The 21,320-nt window shown below is 37.8% G+C and overlaps 1 protein-coding gene across 1 annotated transcript in view; it reads left to right on the top strand.

Moving 5' to 3' along the window:
- The first annotated feature begins 4,671 nt into the window (after window positions 1-4,671).
- The window catches only part of CTSO (cathepsin O), a 40,351-nt gene continuing 23,702 nt past the window's right edge, over window positions 4,672-21,320 (top strand). The window contains exons 1-3 of the mRNA XM_007943997.1: window positions 4,672-4,752; window positions 6,855-6,963; window positions 7,768-7,907. Of these exons, the coding sequence (XP_007942188.1) occupies window positions 4,672-4,752; window positions 6,855-6,963; window positions 7,768-7,907 (330 nt within the window). The remainder of the gene's footprint in view (window positions 4,753-6,854; window positions 6,964-7,767; window positions 7,908-21,320) is intronic.

The raw sequence follows: 21,320 nt of genomic DNA, 5'->3' as shown, positions 1-21,320 counted from the left end.
TGTTCTTCTGGCAGTCCAGGGTACTTTCAATATTCTTCACCAACACAACAATTCAAAGCATCAATTTTTCTGCCCTCTTCCATATTCACTGTCCAGCTCTCATATATATATGAAGCTATTGAAAATACCATGGTTTGGTTCAAGGACACCTTAGTTTTGAAAGTGCCATCTTTATTCTTAATCACTTTAAAGAGGTGTTGTGCAGCAGATTTGCCCAGTGCAATACATCATTTGTTTCTTGACTGCTGCTTCCATAGATGTTGATTGAGAATCCAAGTAAAATGAAATCCTTGACAACTTCAGTCTTTTCTCCATTTATCAAGATGTTACTTCTCGGTCCAGTTCTGAGGATTTTTGTTTTCTTTATGTTGAGAAGTAATCTATACTGAAGGCTGTAGTCTTTGATTTTCATCAGTAAGTGCTTCAAGTCTTCTTTATTTACAGCAAGCAAAGTTGTGTCATCTGCATATTGCAGGTTGTTAATGAGTTTTCCTCTGATCCTGATGCTGTGTTCTTCTTCATATAGTCCAGGTTTTCTGATTATTTGCTCAGCATACATATTGAATAAGTATGGTGGAAAGATACAACCCTGATGCACACCTTTCCTGATTTTAAGCCATGCAGTATCCCCTTGTTCTGTTCTAATGAGTGCCTATTTGTCTGTGTAAAGGTTCCTCATGAACACAATTAAGTGCTCTATAATTCACATTCTTTTTAGTGTTATCCATAATATGTTATAACCCCCATAGTTGAATGCCTCCACATAGTCAATAAAACACAAGTACACATCTTTCTAGTATTCTTTGCTTTCAGCCAATATCCATTTGACATTAGCAATGATATCCTTCATTCCACTCCCTCTTCTGAATCTGGCTTGAATTTCTGGCAGTTTCCTGTCAATATACTGCTACAACTGTTTTTGAATTATCTTCAGAAAATTTTACTTGATGTGACATCAATGATATTGTTCAATAATTTCCACATTCTATTGGATCACTTGTCTTTGAAATGGACACAGATATGAATCTCTGCCTGTTGGTTGGCCAGGTAGCAGTCTTCCACATTTCTTGGCATAAACAGATGAGTGCCTGTAGCACTGCTTGCCCTTTATTGATATGTAAATTTGCCCTAATTTTGAAATGATTGAACCAACTTCTACTCACCATAATTTATTTATCACGAACACCTTGCTGCATATGCATCTGTTAAATCATTGAAAAGTCTTTGAGGCTTTTCATGCATTAAAGTAAAGCTAAGTAAAAAACATATGCACCTGTTCCAATTTACCTAAAAATTCAACCTAAAGAATTAGGAACAGGTCTAGTTGGGGACTGCCTGTAGTCAAGCACGAACCATTTGCACCATCACAGAGGTTTTTTAATATGATAATCCAGAAAATTCTTGATATAGATTCATTTGTGATTCTTTAAGGAAATGTGCCTTCACAATAAAAGGTGCACTGGAAAATTCTCGTGAAAAAGAGATAATTTTGAGGAATGAAATACAGGACTTTTGAAAATGTTCATAATGTAAAGCCACTGTTACGTAAACTGGATATGCATCTTGCTATTATAACAAAGAGGAAAATATGTATTCCTGGATATATTGATAATACTATTTTGAAGCTCTAGATTGTTTTCAGTATATAATTTGTCCTCATTTTCCATTCTACCAGAAAGATTGGCTCCACATTAACCTAAGTAAATCCGAAAGCATGTTTTTTGAATGACATTTTCTATAATCTAAATATTCTGTTTTCTAGAGAAAAGGAGGATTCAGCAGGATGTATTTGAGCATGTATTTGAGCATGTATTCTGCCAGACACTACAGTATATGTTCTCCAAACATTACCTTGCTTAATCCTTACAGTTAACCAGATTGGTATTACCCTGTTTGTCAATGAAGAAAGCTCTGAGAGGTTAAGTATATAGTAAAAGATTTATAGGCAATAGGCTATACGTTTATGTGTTAAAACATTTCAGAATGTTGCAAATCGAGACGATATTACAGAAATCCATCCATAAGAGTTTGTGTGTAGATGTGAAAGGAATTATCCTTTGTTCAGAAGCCTCCTGGGAAGTACTCTACTGAACCTGCTGAATTAAGAGAACAGGATTGGGATTAGGTGTAGGGAGATGGTGGATGGAATACTTTTGAGTTAGAGTATTTTGCCCTTGGCAAAAAAGTCACCAATGATAAATATTGAATAGTTTCATGGCTCTGGACAGCCATGAAATGGCAGGAATATTGCACTGGAATGACATATAAAATTCACAGATAGAATTCCTCTAGATGTTGGCCCTGGTTGAAATGTGGAAGAGAGCAACATTTTCACAAGCCTTGCAGACATAGCTGTTGCTGACATAAATCAAAGAACAGTAAGTGGCAACAAGTAGAAAATATATTTACAGAGGCATTTTGTCTTTCAAACATATGCTAAAGTTTAAAATCAAGTAACTGTTCCTGGAATTATCTTTGAATATTAGAGATATGAATATTAAAAATAAATCAGTGACATACTCATTTCTTTCAGAATTAAATTGATGTTAATAAAAGGAGTGACTAAAATTCAGATGATAAAATAAATTTCTTAACCTGTAAAAAGTTAAGAGAATTACTTTGGAACTCACTGAGCACATGGTGATATATAGATTTGTTTATTGTATTTTAGCTTTAACCTGATATTTACTAAGAGAGGTAATATTTGTTTACCCTAGAAAACATATAGCCTACAAAAACAACTTAATAAGATATATTTACATACACTTTCCTTCCAATGATGTGGAAAAAGTGTGCTAAACTACCACCTCCCTTTTCCAGCCATATATATATATGAACTATAAATGCACCTTTTGAATGTTAGTAGCTATATATTCATATATATTGCCTCAATGCATGCTTTTTAATTCTTAGAATTAGAATTTCTGGGTCAAATGATTTATAAAATTTTAAACCTCTAAAAAGAGTGTACCAAGGAACTCTGATGGCACTGTAATTAAGGCATTGATATGCTAACCAAAGGATCAGTGGTTTAAACTCACCAGCCACTCCATGGGAGAAAGACAAGACAATATGCTTCCATAAAGATTACAACCTTAGAAACCCTATGGGAGTAGCTATGAGTTGGCACAGAGTCAGGAGCAATGGGTTGGAAAATACTGTACCAGATTATAGCTTATCTGTATGTATGTGTATGTTCCTTTTTCCCAATATCCTCTTGAATGAATCTTACTTTTATAAATAATGCTCAAATTTCATAAGCAAAAATAAGATGGCATTGTTAATTCATTTGTTGTTGTTAGTTGCCTTCTAGTGGGTTGTGAGGGAGTTCTGGTGGTGTGGTGCCTACGGCATTTGAGTGCTGACTAGAAGGCTGGCGGTTCGAACCCACCAGCCACTCCTCAGAAGAAGAGTGGGCAATCTACTTCTAGAGATACAGCCTCAGAAACCTGAAGAGGGGTTGCTATGAGTCGGGACCGACTCGACGGCCATGAATTTTTTTTTTTTTTTTTTAAGTGGGTTGTGACTCATGACAACATTATGTACAGCAGAACAAAATGTTGCTCAACCTTGCACCATCTTTGTGGTCATTGATATGTTTTGGCTTATCTTCCAGCACTATGTCCAGTAGTATTCATGTTTCATTGGTTAATTTTTGGAAGAAGGACTTCAACATATCTTTTTGACTCAATCCATAACGAGAATTTTCAAAGAAAACTTTTCAAAAACAGTTTTAATATTGATGAAATATATTGTTGTGTACTCAAGTTTTATTTACATGTAATAAAATTTACTAATTTAAATTTGATGAATTTTCATAATCATATAAAATCATGTAATCACCTCTATAATCAAAATATAGCACAATTTCCTTATTTTAAAAAGTTTCTTATGCCACTTGCACTAGGCAGATAGTCTTCCTTTCACTCTGGCCCCAGACAACCACTGATTTTTTTTTTCCCCCTCTCACTGTGTTTTTGCCTTCTCTAGAATTTTATATAAATAGAATCATAGAGTATATAGACTTTTGCATTTGACTTCTTTCACTGTCATAGTATTATTTTGATTTATTCATGTTAAATGTATAAATATTTTGTTCTTTTCTATTACTATATATTATTCCATAGTATAGATACGCCATGCTTAGTTAATAATCCAGTTGATAGGCATTTGGCTTGCTTCCTGTTTTGAGCTTCATAAATAATGCTACTATTAATATTCATGTGCATGCTTTAGTTTGAACTTATATTTTCATTTTTCTTGGGTTCAGTGCAGTGAATTAGTTAATATGGCCTTTTTTGCCATAGGTTTTGTGACTCCCACCAGATGACTGGGTGGGATTTTACAAATATGAGTTGCTTGTGACCTACCAAGTGGGTTCGATAGCTTGTTAATAATCTAATTAAGGTACATGGCACCATTGTGGGGGTGGGGACATGCAAATAACCTAACTTTGGGATTAGTCAATTTTACCAACTTGCTAGGCTTAAAATGAGCCATCCCAGAAGCAGAAAGGGGAAATCTCACTACCATTAAGAAAGAAGAGGCAAGAGTGGAGCACGTCCTTTGAACTTGAGATCGCTGTGCTGAATCTCCTTGACCCAGGAGACAGAGAGGGAGCTGTAAAACTGCACTGAGAAGCAAGAGATAGTAAGAAGCAGCAGCAGAGAAATGCTAGCACCAGACCCCAGGAGCAGGTCCTGGCAGCAAAGACTGGTGCGAAATGGAGTGATGGGTTTCCTTGTCCGTGAAGTGAGAAAGCTGAATGCCTTCAGTCAGGAGCATTGCTGGAAGAGTGGGGAGCCTCCCTGGGCACCTACTGACAGAGCTAAAAGAGCTTTGTAACACTTGTCCAAGCAGGGTAGAGACCAGGCCAAGAGTCCAAGGGTCAAAGAGAGGCGTGCCTGTAGGCATGGCTGAGGGAAGCCTGTCCTGGTTGAAGAATTATATCCCAAGCACTCCTAAACCCGAATTGTAATCTGTTACTTCCCTAATAAACCCCATAATTGAGAGTCTTGTCCATGTGCTCTATGTGGCCATTGCAATGAACTATCGAACCCAGCAGAGAACTAGAGAGTACTCTAGTTGTCAGAACTGTCAAACAGGTTTGAGGGTGGTGGTATGTCTGATTCCACTTCATAAGAATCAACCTTGGCCTGTTGATGCTGATGGTGATTCTCTCTTTCTCTCCCTCATGAAGTCAGAGGAGGTCAGACAACACAGCCTCATGACCTTTTTGTATTGCGCTTATACTTAGGAGTAGAATTACTTGATTATATGGTAAATGTATGTTTCTTGTTGTGTGCCGTCGAGTCAGCCCCGACTCATAGCGACCCCTCCTTGGGTTTCCGAGGCATTATCACTATGGAAGTAGATTGCCCACCCTTCCTTCCGAGGAGTGGCTGGTGGGTTTGAACCGCCAGCCTTCTGGTTAAATGTATGTTTAGCTATATATTAAAAAAATGCTGTATTATTTTCCAAAATGGCTGTGATATTTCTCATTCCCCCAAGCAATATGAGAGTATTGTCAGTCTTTTTAACTTTTGATATTCTAGTGTGTATTAAGTGGTTCCCCACTGTTGTTTTAGTGTGCATTTCCCTAATAAGTAGTGATGTTGAGCATATTTGCATGTGTGTATTAACTGTATTTTTATTTTTTTTTTGTAACTTGTTTAAATTTTTTGCTCACACTTTTTTTGATAATTTTTCTTCTTATTATGAAGTTGAATGTATTCTTTATTATTCTGGATAAAAGCCCTTTGTGCGGATTAGAAAAAGTTTTCTTTCAATTTGTAGTTTCCTTTTTTATTTCTTTAACAAGGTTGCCTTACTTTCCTATGGCTGCCATAACAAAATATCACAAAGTGGGTGGTTTTAAAGAGCAGAATGTATTGTCTTATCATTCTGGAAGCTGGGAGTCTGAATTCAAGGCATTGGCAGGGCCATTGATCTTTCTTCTGCTCCAGCAGAATACTTCCTTATTTTATCCAGTTTTTGGTGGCCCCAGGTGTGTGTGTGTGTGTGTGTGTGTGTTTTAAACCTTAAAGAAACCTTTTGCAACAGATTTGCTTAATGCAATATGTCATTTGTTTTCTTGACTGCTGTATCCGTGGATGTTGATTGTTGATCCAAATGATAGTCTCCTGAAATTTTATTTACCCTACTTAGCTGGTTAGCATTAGGAAATTGTGTCATGTTCATGTGAAAGATAAGACAACATATATTATCACAAAGCAGAAAGCGCTATCAATAATAGTCACATTTTCCCTCCAAATAGCAAAATCAATCTATCTTCTGGAACATTTCCTGAATTGCATCTTTTTCACAAAGCTTTCATCCTAAATGAAATACAGTTATCTATAAAGCTGAAATAGAATCCAATTTATTTATTTGTTTATTTACTTATTTCTTATTTCATGCTTTGTTACTTAGTGCTGGGAAATACAAAGATGAAAAAGACATACTTCAATGTTCATGATTTTTTAATTACATGAATATCTATTAGTTGACAATAGATAGTAGTACCTAGAGCTTATTTGCTATTTTTTTTTTTTTCTGTTTAGCCAACATTTCAACAAACATACATTTAGTGTTTACTATATGCTTGGTGAAAAAAGATTCAGATATGGGTATGACATCTTTCCCCGTGCTGTTATATCTGAAATTAGAGAGTAGTTCTGATACGACAATTATGAATCTGATCTGGATATCTTATATAATCTTTCATTATTACCTGGAAAATATAAATAAATTAGTGACTTTTGGAAACATATTTTCAAAGTTAGTGATATACAGATGACTTGGAAAGTTAACATGCTTGATATAAATAAGATTTTTTAAAATTTTTCTTTCAGGAAAGTATTAATAGACATCGATATCTAAATTCTGTATTTTCTAATGAAAGCTCTACTGCTTCCTATGGAATAAATCAATTTTCTTATTTGTTTCCTGAAGAGTTTAAAGGTATGGTCTACTTTTTCTATGAATTGTTTAATTTCCCAATTTTAACTAGTTCATTTAACTTCTGAGGAACTGTTTAATTGTAAATCTAATAAATTGAGTAACAGTTAAATATTTATGAACTAACTGTCAAGCATACCAGGTGCTGAGAGTTAAAAAAGGAAATTCATTGCCAAGCCCCCCAGCCCCACCAAAAAAAAAAAAAAAGCTCAATTGCCATTGAGTTGATTCTGACTCAGGGCAACCCAACCCCGTGTATTTCATGGTAAAACTGTTCTTTGTAGGGTTTTCAATATCTGTTATCTTTTGGATGTAGATCACTATGCCTTTCTTCTGAGGCACCTGAGTAGATTCAAACTCCCAACCTTTTCATTAGTAGTGAAGTGCTTAACTCTTTGTGCAGCCACTAAAAAGTATAATTATACACATTTCTATTTGGCTATAAAGGACATTGCTTTTATAATTTCTTCCGGTTTCAATGCAATTTCTGTTCAAGACAACCATGCTTCCATAGGCTAATGATAAAAGGAATGATGTCAATTATATTTACTTTTATTATTGTCTTGACTCTACCAGACATGTCATTTTATGTGTTAACTCCAACCTTATGTTAGGAATTCTTGTCTTTTCTAGCTTTCAGCTGGGTGTATTTCCTGAAATAGAAGAACACAAAGGAAAATCTAGAATGGTGTGTTTCTTCTTGAAAAGTTTCTACAAAATGTTTCTTCTTGAAAAGTTCCTAGAAATAGAATCCTAAGGACTTCCCTCTAAATATTGATTGTCTTTTCATTTCATGTTTCTATTCAGCAATTTATCTGAGAAGCAAACCTTCTACATATCCCAGATACCTAGGAGACATACAAATTTCAATCCCTAACATATCCTTCCCAGTAAAATTTGACTGGAGAGACAAGCATGTTGTAACACAAGTGAAAAACCAGCAGATGGTAGGTTTCAGATTAATTTTTTAAAAAAAGCTATCTTAGTGCTTGGAGGCATTTTTGGTATCTAGTAATTGTAACTGAAACTATCTTCTCTCTAGATAAAATTGAATCTAAATCATCCAAAACTGGCAAAGAATGGAGAATCTCTGGTGGAATGAGGGGCAGACATTAAAGTCCTGACTTTTCTTCCTAAAGATCAGCTTTCATTTGTGTGTTCTGAGACTAAAGCCATTGCACCAACACCCTCAGCATGGATACTTCCCTGTATCTGTATCACAGGTTCCACACCTTGTATATAATAGCAGATAGAAGGCTAGAGAAGATAAACTTGGCTACCAAATGCTAAGTAGTTCAAAAGGGAAAGAATACTGAAAAAGTAACATAAAAATGGATACTAAAAGTATGTCCTGATTTCTTGAGTTCTCATACCTCATCCAATATTTCCCATTACAAAACCCTATCCCCACCCCAGCCTCCTATAGGTTCATACATTTTTTATCTGTGATCCTTAAAGGTGTAGTTGGTTTTGCTATACAGTGACATATGTGTTCCTAACAATCACCACCTATGCAAAATCAATAAAATTGTTGGAGCTTATGGGGAAAATAAAGAGCTCTGGTAGCATAGTGCCTAAGGCATTTGACTGCTAACCAGAAGGTTGGTGGTTCAAACCCACTAACCACTCCGTGGAAGGAACACGGGACAATCTACTACTGTAAAGATTTACTGACCCAAAATGGGTTGCTATGAGTTGGAGTTGATTCGATGGCAGTGAGTTTAGTTTTTTTTTTTTTTTTCCTCAATGGGTAAAGTAGAGATAGGAACACAGCACTCAAAAAACTTTATCAATGACACATTAAAAAAATAGGAAACTAATATAAAATCTTAGCACAGTTTTACACATGTAAATGATTTTTAAAAATAGGAGCAACAAAGGAAGAAGGAGAGTCAGGCATAAGAGGAGGAAATGGAAAGTGGGGCTAATTGCTTCCATTGCCATGAGACCAGAAGAATTGGATGGTGCCTGGCTACCACTGCTGAACATTTTAATATAAAATTCTACTGAATAATCTTGATCAAAAAGGGAAAATGTAGAACAGAATTTCAGATTTTTGTGGAACCTAGATTTTCTGGAGCTGGATGAACCCCTAAAACTATTGTGCTGAGCTCATCTTTAAACTCTAAACCAAAAATGTCCTCTGAAGTTTTCTTAAGTCTAAATATACAGTTTAGCTTAACTAATAAAGAATGAGCTCAACTTAATCTTCCTTCTGAGGAGTGGCTGGTGGGTTTGAACTGCCAGCCTTCTTGTTAGCAGTCAAATGCCTTAGGCACTACACCACCCGAGCTCCGGAAGGAATGTTGGGCAATCCTACTTCTGTAGTGATACTGTCTCGGAAACCCAAGGAGGGGTCGCTATGAATCGGGGCTGACTCGACGGCACATAACAACAACAAAATAAAGAATGTGTGCCTTGAGCATTGTGCTCTTTTACTATGTGTCTACATGGCATCAAACTGACAACAGGGACTGGTAAGATGCGATGGGCAATGGGGCAGTGAATTTATGTTGATGGAGGAAGAACAATTCAGAAAAGGAGGATAAGAATGGTTGCACAACTCAAAGTATAATCAGTGACCCTGAATTGTAAATGTTGAAATTGTTGAATTGGTGTGTGTTCTGCTGTGTATATTCTCCACAACAACAACAAAGTAAATTATTAAAATATATATAACTACTGTAATAAATAATATACTTTACCTTGAAAAACTAATCATATGTGCTTTCAGAAGAGGGCATTGGAAAGGTTGCAGCTTGTGAGTTGTGACATGGTGAAAGAGTGTTATCTGAAATGGCACAGGAAGTTCTAACACTAGATGGGGGTGGGTGCAGGTTATAACACTCAGTGAACTGAAGCAACCGGTAGATGTTTGAGGTATGTACATGCATGTTTTGTTTATTTCTACATAGCTCAGTTCAGCTGAGTATAGTTTTCTGCATTTTCCTAATGTTTCTCTTGTGGATTAAATCACACATAAGCAAACATTCTTGTTTCCTAATACGTGAAACATTGGAAAAACTTGTGAGTCCCTGAAAAACTGGTTTTCTTCCTCTCCTACTTTTCTTCACCCCACCGTTGCTTATGGAATGCCATTGACTGGAGAGAGCCAATTCCCTCCCTTCAGGGGTGTAGTGTCAATGTATTTACAGTGGAAACCATAACAATTCATTCAGCTTTCTCTTTTATAACATGTGTTGCATGTTTGCAACATGCATGTTTGCAAACAGCAGTTTCTCAAGTATGTTCTAGTTAGTATGATCCATTTTTATTTCTCAGATTCTATATTGCTTGCTATATTTTACCACCAATACGTTTGCTTTATATTTGAACTCATAATAAAGTGTTTTCTCATATTCTTGCCTAAACATCTCACCCCTTGCACCCTTCAGTATGTGCATTCACAGATCTTTATTCAACAGACCTACCTGTGGCCTAACATTACTATTAAAGTTTTTAAATTCTTTTTCCAAGTAAGATTTATCTATACATTCATTCCTTTATTTTTGTACTTGTTTGCTCTGGTGGCATAGTGTCAAAGGCATGTGACTGCTAACCAGAAGGCTGGCGGTTCAAACCCACCAGCCACTCCTCGGAAGGAAGGTTGGGCAATCCTACTTCTGTGGTGATACTGCCTCTGAAACCCAAGGAGGGGTCGCTATGAGTTGCATCCCACTTGACAGCAATGAGTTTGGTTTTGGTTTTTAGGTATCTATTTAAATATATGTATACTTTTAAATAGACACTTTATTATTATTTATTTGTTTGTTTGTTTGCAGCACCCATTCATTGTTCCATTGTGGTAAAAGTACTTGATTTTTATTTGCTCAGACTCTTAAGACATCTGTGTGAGATACAATCTCACATCCAGGGAATGACCCGGACTTAAACCAATCAATCCACCAAACTCCAGTAGCACTGGATGATTGAGAGAAGGGCTTGCAATGAGTTTGAATCTTAGAACTAGTCTGGGAGCTGTTGTAAAATGGGGCTTTTTTGTTCATTTGTTTGCTTTTTTCTGAATGACACCTGGGAAGATCCAAACAAACAAAACCAAACACACTGCTGTGGAGTCAGATCCAACTCATAGCCACCCCTTCTTGGGTTTCTGAGGTTCTATCACTACGGTGGTTCAAACCCACCAGTCACTCCCTGGAAGGAAGGTTAGGCAATCTATTTCCATAGTGATAGTGCCTTGGAAACCCAAGGAGGGGTCGCTTGAGTCAGACCTGACTGGACCGCAGTGGGTCTGGTTTGGATGGTATCACTACAGAAGTAGACTGCCCAATCTTCCTTCTGAGGAGTGGCTGGTGAGTTTGAACTGCTAGCCTTCTTGTTCATAGTCAAATACCTTAGGCACTACTCACCAGACCTCTTACGTGGAAAGATACAGCACCATAAACTCATGGCAACTAACTTGTGACATGAAGAGAAAATCCTTCTCAGACTGAAGCCAACAAATGTAAAAGAGACAAGCCAAACAAAGAGACAGGGAAAATTCTGTCTGATAGTGTCGTAAGACTCTCTTTATCCAGCCATGCTGGAAGGCAAACTAACTTCAGATTCACCTCAGTAACCCTTCTCATTAAACCTCACTGGGTTAGGATTTAAGTACCAATGACACATTAACAAGTGAAATAATCCTAACTGATATAACCTATAATAAGTGCTATATGTTGTTGGGTGGAGTCTGTTTTTATTTTTCTCTGTGTCACATATTGTTGACTATGTTTTATTCTTTATGTTGCTTGCTCTACTTTCCAGTTTGAAGAGAAGATGGAAGCTAAATTAAAGTTGAAAAGTTCTCCTCCTTGAAAAATTCTGCCATAGTCCTATTTCTTGCTAGTTCTTCTAATTCTGAACATAGCAGATAGTACTCCTTACAGTGTTGCTTGTGGTTTGCCTCCCACTTCATCATGCTATTTTAAAAAAGTCTTGATTTGGTGTAACTGTGTTACTTGTGTGCTAAAATTTGCATAACTACCTACTTGCATATTTTCACTTGAATGTTTAATAGGCATTTCAAGCTGAATGTCTCCAAAACATTCAGAGCTCATGAACAATCCTTAATATGTTTCTAATATGATCTTTTGCATCTCAATAATACCATCTCAACCCAAGACAAAAATATATAGCCTTGATTCTTCTCTTCACCCACTCCACACTCTACATCTAACCATCATCTTATTCTTTTAGACATATATCTCTACCACATATCTCAGAACAGTCCACATATCTGCCTTTTTAACTCATTCCAAAGCCTAAGCCTTTTGTCTTTACCACATGTCTGAGCCCCTACCCTAGAGGGTGACCTGTTGAGTACACAGAGATAGAGTCATTAAACTTGCTGAGCAAGAGAGACCAGCACATTGAGAGAATCTCATTGGCATCTCAATGTGAGGGATGAAGGTCAGCTAGCAAGGGTATGGTGAGCTGGGGTTCACATGAGGGGTTCCAAGGCATAGTCATCTAGTGCAGCTGACAGAGATTATTCACAATATTTGTAAATTAGGCATTGCCGGGATAGTCAGTGGTCTTATTTTTGGAACACACGAGTCTACACACAGTTAGTTAAAAAGTTTATCTCTGAATTTATCTTGGAACATGTCAATCCTGCTCTCTGAAAACTATTTAGTGAGAAAGCATTGGTCATAATAGCTTACATATGCTGAGCCCTTACTATATGTATTCTAAACATATATTAACTTATTTAATAAAATAAATCTATGAGACAGGTACTATTGTTATACCTGTTTTAAAAATGTATAAATATGACACAGATCTTCAGACAACTTGCCCCACATCTAGTACCACGAGAAAGAAAAAGAAATAAGGTCTTTCTTTTAGTTTCCTAGTGCTGCTGTAACAAAAATACCACAAGTGAGTGTCTTTCACGAAGAGAAATTTATTTTCTCATAGTTCAGAATGCTAGAAGTCTGAATTCAGGGCACCAGCTGTAGAGGAACACTCTCTCTGTGCCAGTTCTGGGGGGTAAGCTTTTGCCATCTTCTGTAGCTTCGGCATTTCTTGGTTCCTTGATAATCTTCATGGGGCATTTATCTTTCCTTGTTTCTGTGTCCTTCTGTGTCTAATCTGATTTTTTTATAACTCCAAGGTGATTTACACAGCCTACATTGATAATGGCTTCATTAACTGTTCTAGTTCCCTAGTGCTGCTCTGATGAGAGTATACCACAAATGGGATGGCTTGAACAAACAGTAGTTTATTCTCTGACTGTTTAGAGGCTTTAGTTCAAAGTGGTAGGCTCTAGGGGCTGGGTGAAAGCCCCTCAACCTTGGGTTTCAGCTCTGCCTCCTGCTCCCAGCCCACTGAAGCTGGAGGGTTTTCTTCACTCAGACAGCTGCTGGCTGCTGAGACTGGGAAGCCCAAGATTGACAAGTAAAAGGCACCAAACTACACAGCAGGCCATTAATTCAAGTCCATTAAAGGTCCCAAGGATGATAGAGCATGGCAGGTTGCTGAAAAATGACATGGCTACATACAAGATTCAGGAGTGCCATAAGCTAGAGACTATTCCCCAAAGCTTCTCCTTATATACAGGAAGCAGACCATATCCCTAAGGCAGCTACTCACCTGTTCACAGTAGATTCCACCATGGAGTTGATTACCAGTCTCATCATGGGAAATACTACATCCAGCTGCCCAGCCACTCAACCAGGCCCAGCCAAATTGACACACACACTTAACCACCACATTAACATAACATTAACATAACAAAAATCTATTCCCAAATGGAATTATATCACCTATATAGGGTTGGTAGCATAGTGCCTAAGGCACTTGACTGCTAACCAGAAGCTGGCGGTTCAAACCCACCAGCCACTCCTCAGAAGGAAGATGGGGCAATCTACTTCCATAGTGATACTGCTTCAGAAACTCAAGGAGGGGTCGCTATGAGTCTGGTCCAACTCACAGCACATAACAACAACAACACATATTTGGGGTGGAGGGGGATACAATTCAATGCATAACAGAATTTTATCTCCTTCCCCAAAATCATATGGAATCTTCATGATAGAAGTGTTTTCTAGAAAGAATGAAGCCTTAGTTTTGAGTGTCTGAGGTCCCTGGGTGGTCCAAATAATTTGCTATTCACTACTCACCAGTAGAGCCAGTGTGAGTCAGAATTGACTCAAGAGCAATGGATTTTTACTAACCTAAAAGTTAACAGTTCGAACCCACCCAGTGTGTGCCACAGAAAAGATTTGGCAATCTGATTCCTTAAATATTACTGCCAAGAGTGGAGAATTCTACTCTGTAACACATGAAATTGCTATGAGTCAAAATTATCACCATGCTCTTGTCTTTGTGCTTCCATATGTTGCACTGCCTGTTTGGCAGCACTGGAGAGTTCCTTTCAGTATTCTTACCCTCCACTTTGGGATTCCTGCCTTTGGGTCCTCTTAATATCTTCTAAGTCTTCTTCTAGGAAGAGAAACAAATGGCAGTCATTTCTCTACTCACCCTTAGTCAAAGGCAGTAGAGGTGATTTTCATTGGCCCACTACCTTTTAGGGACCTCTAACAAAGTTATAAAGGTGATAAAATCTGTGTTTTGGGGTCCTCTTGCATAGTTTAATTTTAAAACCCACTTCTTAATTCTCCTTCTGTTTCATTAAGCCTGCCAAATATTTGATTTTCACACTTAAGTGTGAACTAGTCATAAACTCAGTCTTTCCAGGAACTGTCTACATTGTATAAAGGAGAACTTTTAATTAGAAATCTTTAAGGAAAGGAATATAATAGAAGGATATTTTCCAGCAGGAAATGCCCTCCTTGACTTATGTAAGTGCGGTAGTCACATTTCTCAAATGTTACAGACCCTACTATAGATTCACTTAGTGACTATTTTATTATGTCACAGGCAATAGGGATGTAGAGATAAATAAGACCACTTAAAGCCATTAAGGTGATCAAAATCTCAAATAGTACCAGTTGTTATTCTTCCTCTCTGTGCCAGCACTTCAGCTCACAGTCATATGAATTAGTCAGTTTCATCCAGTTTCAAATACTATGCTCATCTTTGTCTTTTCTGTGGACCTTTCTTCTTCCTTTAAGGATATCCAGTAGTTCCATTTCCTTCATCATCTCCCTTTATTTCAGACTAGCCTTTTTAATATGTAGTTCTAGTTTGTCAAATAAAAGAAAGTCAATAGATAGATCCAGAATCAGCTAAAATGGTCAGTCAGTATTTGAATGAGAAATAAGTAATGTGGGTTTATATTTTCAGATACTTCACATGCATAAGTGATGTGCATACTTAGTTATCCACCCTGGCATCTATATATAGCCTGTATTGGTTTCCTAGGTCTACCATAACAAATTACCACAAACTGGTGGCTTAAAACAGCAAAAGTTTATCTCATAGTTGTAGACTCTATTGTTGCTGTGTTAAGTTGCTGTTGCATCAGCTCCAAATCATGGCAACTCTGTGTATCATAGAAGTACACATTGCCTGATCCTGCACCATTTTCATGACCACTGATACGTTTGAGCCCATTGTTACAGCTATTGTGTCAGTCATTTCATGCAGGGTTTCCCCTGTTTTTTCTAACCCTATATTTTACTTAACATGATGTCTTTTATGAACAATTGATCTTTCCTTAAGTTGTGTCCAATGTAAGCAAGATAAATTTCACCATTTTCCTCTCTAAGGAGCATTCTAACTGAACTTCCTCCAAGACTAATTCTTTTGCTTTTCTGGAAGTCCATTGTTCTTTGCCAAAACGAAATTCAAATCCATCAGTTATTCTTTGATCTTCCATTTTCATTTTCCAACTTTCACACATGAGGCAATTGAAAAGACCATAGTTTTGGTCAGGCACACTTAAGTCATCAAGGTACCATTTTTGCTTTTTAACAATTTAAGGAAGTCTTTTACAGCAGAATTTCCTAATGTATTACATCCTTTGTTTTTTGGAGTGCTGCTTCAAGATTGTTGATCCAAGTACAATGAAATCCTTGACAATCTCAATTTCTTGCCCATTTATCATGATACTCTTTATTAGATTAGTTGTGAGAATTTTCATTTTCTTTTTATTGAAAAGTAAAATATATTGAAGACTCTAGTCTTTAACCTTCATCATTAAGCATTTCAAGTTATCTTCACTTTTGGCAAGCAAGGTTGTGTCATCTCCATATCACAGATGTTAATGAATCTTCCTCCAGTCCTCATTCTTCTTAATATAGTACAGTTTCTTGAATTATTTCTTCAGCATACCAATTCAATAAGTAAAGTAAAAACTCTACTGCACTCCTTTTCTCATTTAAAACTGTATAATATCCCCTTGTTCTGTTTGAATGAATGCCTATTAATCCGTGTATGTAGAGTTTAGAAACCCTGGGACCAATGGAAGGCAGGTGTTTTATGTGTGGAGCTGCCCCTGGGCTCAGGCCACAGTAAGCCAGCCGTGGGACCAGCAGAAGGTGGGTGTTTGCCCCTACATCAGGCTGAGTAAGCGAGCAGGGCAGGAGAGATCAGGAAATGAGCAGAGCAGTGTAGAACAGCTAGTGTAGACAAACTTGTCTGCCAGTTTTTCCTACTGTGATGGCTTGAGTGTTCCTGTGAGGCTGGAGGCTATTCCACCAGTGTTTCAAATGCCAACAGTTATCCATGGTGGACTGGTTTCAGGAGAGTCTCTAGACCTCTGGAAGGAGGAGGAGGTCATCCACTTCTCAAAGATTTGGCCAGTGAAAACCTTATGAATAGCAGTGAAACATTGTGATATACAGTGCCAGAAGATGAGCCCCTCAGATCTGAAGACACTCAAAATGTGACTGGAGAAGAGCTACCTCCTTAGAGTAGAGCCCACCATAATGATGGGCATAGAGTAAAGCTTTCAGGACCCCCATTTGCTGATGTGACACATCTCAAGATGATAGGAAACAACTGCTAACATCATTAATAATTGGAACATGGAATTATGAAGTATGAGTCCAGGAAAATTCAAAGTTGTCAAAAATGAAATGGAATGGCTAAAGATTGATATCCTAGGCATTAGTGAGATGAAGTGGATGGGTTTTGGCAATTTTGAATCATATGATCATATAAACTACTATGCTGGGAATGACAAATTGAAGAAGAATGGTGTGGCATTCATCATCACAAAGAATATATCAAGATCTATACTGAAGCGCAATGCTGTCAGTGATAGGATAATATCCATACTCCTGAGGAAAACCAATTAATACTACTATTCAAATTTATGGACCAACCATCAAAGCCAAAGATGAAGAAATTGAAGATTTTTGTCAACTTCTGCAGTCTGAAACTGACTGAGCATGCAATCAAGCTGTATCAGTTATCACTGGTGATTGGAATGCAAAAGATGGAAACAAAGAAGAGTCACCGGTAGTTGGAAAATATGACTTTGGTGATAGAAATGTTGCTGGAGATCACATGATATAATGTTGCAAGACCAATGGCTTATTCCTTGCAAATACCTTTTTTTCAACAACACAAACAGTGGCTATATAGGTGAACTTCACCAGACGAAGTACACAGGAATCAGATTGTCTACATCTGTGGGAAGAGGTGATGGAGAAGTTCAATCTCCTCAGCCAAAAAAAGGCCAGGAATTGATTGTGGAACAGACCATCAACTGTTCATATGCAATTTCAAGTTGAAGCTGAAGACAATTAAAAGAAGTCCATGAAAGCCAAAATATGATGTTGAATATACCCTTCCTGAATTTAGAGACCATCTAAAGAATAGATTGGATGCATTGAATAACAATGACCAAAAACCAGAGGAATTGTTGGGCGACATCAAGAACATCATCCATGAAGAAAGCAAGAAGTCATCAAAGAGACAGAAAAGGAAGAAAAGACTGAAATAGGTGTCAGAAGAGACTCTGAAACTTGACCTTGAACAGAGAGTAGCTAAAGTGGATGGAAGAATAGACACAATAAAAGAGCTGCACAAAAAATTTCAAAGAGCGACTTGAGAAGAAAAGATCAATTGCAATGAAATATGCAAAGACCTGGAGATGGAAAGCCAGAAAGGAAGAACACACTCAGCTCTTCTCAAGATGAAGAAGCTGAGGAAAAATTTAAGCCTCAAATTCCAATGTTGAAAGATTCCATGGGCAATATGTTGAATGATGCAGGGAATATCAAAAGAAGATGGATGGAATACACAGAGTCACTATACCAAAAAGAATTGATAGATGATCATCCATTTCAGGAGGTGGCATATGATCAAGAACCAATGGTATTGAAGGAAGAAGTCAAAGGTGCACTGAAAGAATTGGTGAAAAACAAGATTCTGGGAATTGACAGAATACCTGTTGAGATATTTCAACAAACAGATGCTGCTCTGGAAGCACTCATTCAGCTATGCCAAGAAATTTGGAAGACAGCTACCTGGCCAACTGATGGAAGACATCCATATTTGTACCCATTCCAAAGAAAGGTGATTACATGCAAGTAAAATCTTACTGAAGATAATTCAAAAATGGTTCCAGCAGTATATAGATAGAGAACTTCCAGAAATCCAAGCTGGATTCAGAAGGGGACATTGTGTAAAGCATATCTATCATAGCTAATGTCAGATGGATTTTGGCTCAAAGCAAAGAATACCAGAAAAATGTTTACTTGTGTTTAATTGACTATGAAAAGGCATTCAGTTGTGTGGATCATAACAAATTGTGGATAACATTGAGAAGAATGGGAATTCCAGAACACTTAATTGTACTCATGAGGAATCTGTACATAGAGCAGGAGGCTATCATTCAAACAGAACAAGGGGGAATTGCATGGTTTAAAATCAAGAAGGCAGTGCATCAGAGTTGTATCCTTTCACCATACTTATTCAATGTTTATGCTGAACAGATAATCCAAGAAGCTGAACTATGTGAAGAAGAACATGGCATCAGGATTAGGGGAGGGCTCATTAACAACCTGCAATACGCAGATGACACAACTCTGCTTGCTGAAAGTGAGGTTTTCTTGGAGCACTTACTGATGAAGATTAAAGACTGCACTCTGCAGTATGGATATACCTCAATATAAAGAAAACCAAAATCCTCATGACTGGACCAATAAGCAGCATCACAATAGATGGAGAAAAGATTGACATTGTCAAAAACTTCATATTGCTTGGTTTATAATTGATGCTAGTGGAAGCAGCAGACAAGACATCAAAAGATGTTTTGCATTGTGCAAATCTGTTGCAAAAGACCTCTCTCAAGTGCTGAAGAGCAAAGATGTCTCCTTGAAGACTAAGATGCACCTGACACAAGCCATGACATTTTCAATCACCTCATATGCATGCACCTCATTACATATCAATATAAAGAAAACAAAAATCCTCACAACTGAACCAATAAGCAGCATCACAATAAATGGAGAAAAGATTGAGATTGTCAAAGAATTCACATTGCTTGGTTCTACAATTGACGTCAATGGAAGCAGCAGTCAGGACATTAGATGATGTATAGCACTGGGCAGGTCAGCTGCAAAGGAACTCTTTCAAGTGCTGAGGAGCAAGGATGTCTCCTTGAGGACCAAGGTGCACCTGACACAAGCCATAATATTTCCAATCGCCTCGTATGCATGTGAGAGCTGGACAATGAATAAGGAAGACGAAAGTAGAGTTGATGCTTTTGAGTTGTGGTGCTGGTGAAGAATGCTGAAAGTACAATAGACTGCTAAAAGAACTAACAGATCTGTCCTGGAGGAATTGCAGCTGAAATGCTCCTTGGAAGCGAGAATGGCCAGACTTCATCTCACCTACTTTGGTCATGTTGTCAGAAGGGACCATTCCCTGGAGAAGGATGTTATGCTTGGTAAGGTGGAGAGGCAACGACAGAGGGGAAGGCCTTCAATGAGATGGATTGACAAGATGGCTGAGACAATAGGCTCAAGTATAGCAAGGATCACAGTATGGGATCGGGTGATGTTTTGTTCTGCTGTGCATGGGGTCACTGTGAGTCGGAAATGACTCAACGGCACCTAACAACAACAACAACAACATATGCATGTGAGAGCTGGACAATGAATAAGGAATGCTGAAGAATGCTTTTGAATTGTGGTGTTGGCAAAGAATGCTGAAAGTACATGGACTGCTAAAAGAACTACCAAATCTGTCCTGGAGGAAGTGCTGCTGGAATGCTCCTTGGAAGCAAGAATGGTCAGATTTGTCTCACTTACTTTGGTCATGTTGTCAGAAGGGACTATTCTCTGGAGAAGGATATCTTGCTTGGTAAAGTGGAGGGTCAATGGAAGGGGGGAAAGCCCTCAAAAAGATGGATTGACACGGTGGCTGCAGAGAAGGGCTCAGGTATAGTAGCCATTGTAAGGCTGACACAGGACTGGGCAGTATTTCGTTCTGTTGTGCACAGGGTCACCATGAGTTGGAGATGACTTGACAGCAGCTAACAACAACAAGAGTCTAAGAGTCAGAAAGCAAGTTGTTGGTAGGCTCGTGCTCCCTCAAAAACCTGTAAGGGAAGATCCTTGCCTTTTCCAGAGGCCATCCTTGCCTCTTCTGGTACCATTCCTTGTCTTGTGGTAAGCATCCCTCCAGTCTTTCTCTGTCCCCTTCTTCACATGGCTGTCATTCTTCTGTCTCTCTATATCTGTGTGTCTTCTCATTTACATAAGGACACAAGTCATGTTGGAGTAGGACTCACCCTACTCCAATGTGAACTCATGCTGAATAATTACATCTACAAAGATCCTATTTCCAAATAAGGCTATATTCAGAGTTACTGGGATTTAGGACTTTAACATGTGGGGCCACAATTCAACCCATTATACAGCCTAAAAAGTCATTCATTCAGCTCTTGTTTCCCTCAAATATTAAATAAAACATACATCCTCACTGTTGTTGTTATGTGCCGTCAAGTCGGCCCCAACTCATAGCGACCCCTCCTTGGGTTTCCGAGGCAGTATCATTACTATCAAAGTAGGATTGTCCAACCTTCCTTGTGGTGAGTGGCTGGTGGATTTGAATCGCCAGCCTTCTGGTTAGCAGTCAAGTGCCTTAGTCACTATGCTACCACATCCTCACTACACCTCACCTTATCACTGACTGCTATCCTTGAGATACGGATAACATAAAGGATGACATAAAGGCAGAGGATCAAGTAAGGAATTAGTTAGGATTAAAGGATGGAGTGATACTTGGTATTCCCTCTGTAGAAACACCACTTATAAAAAGATGTCATATGTTCAATGGACCCATTAGTCTTTGAAAAAATCCCCCAGCTAGTTTAAGCATTTTCTCAGTCTCTGAAAATTACTTTTATCTTGCATCATCTGTATTAATAATAGTGATATACTTTTAATTAATAATTATTATTTTTAAAATTAAAGGAGTGCAAAAAACAGCAC

The sequence above is a fragment of the Orycteropus afer genome, unplaced genomic scaffold, assembly GCF_000298275.1.
Source record: "Orycteropus afer afer isolate SDZICR_OR568_19922 unplaced genomic scaffold, OryAfe1.0 scaffold00116, whole genome shotgun sequence".
NCBI lineage: Eukaryota > Metazoa > Chordata > Mammalia > Tubulidentata > Orycteropodidae > Orycteropus > Orycteropus afer.
Note: the sequence above shows the minus strand (reverse complement) of the source record. Positions and strands in the feature narration are given on the sequence as shown.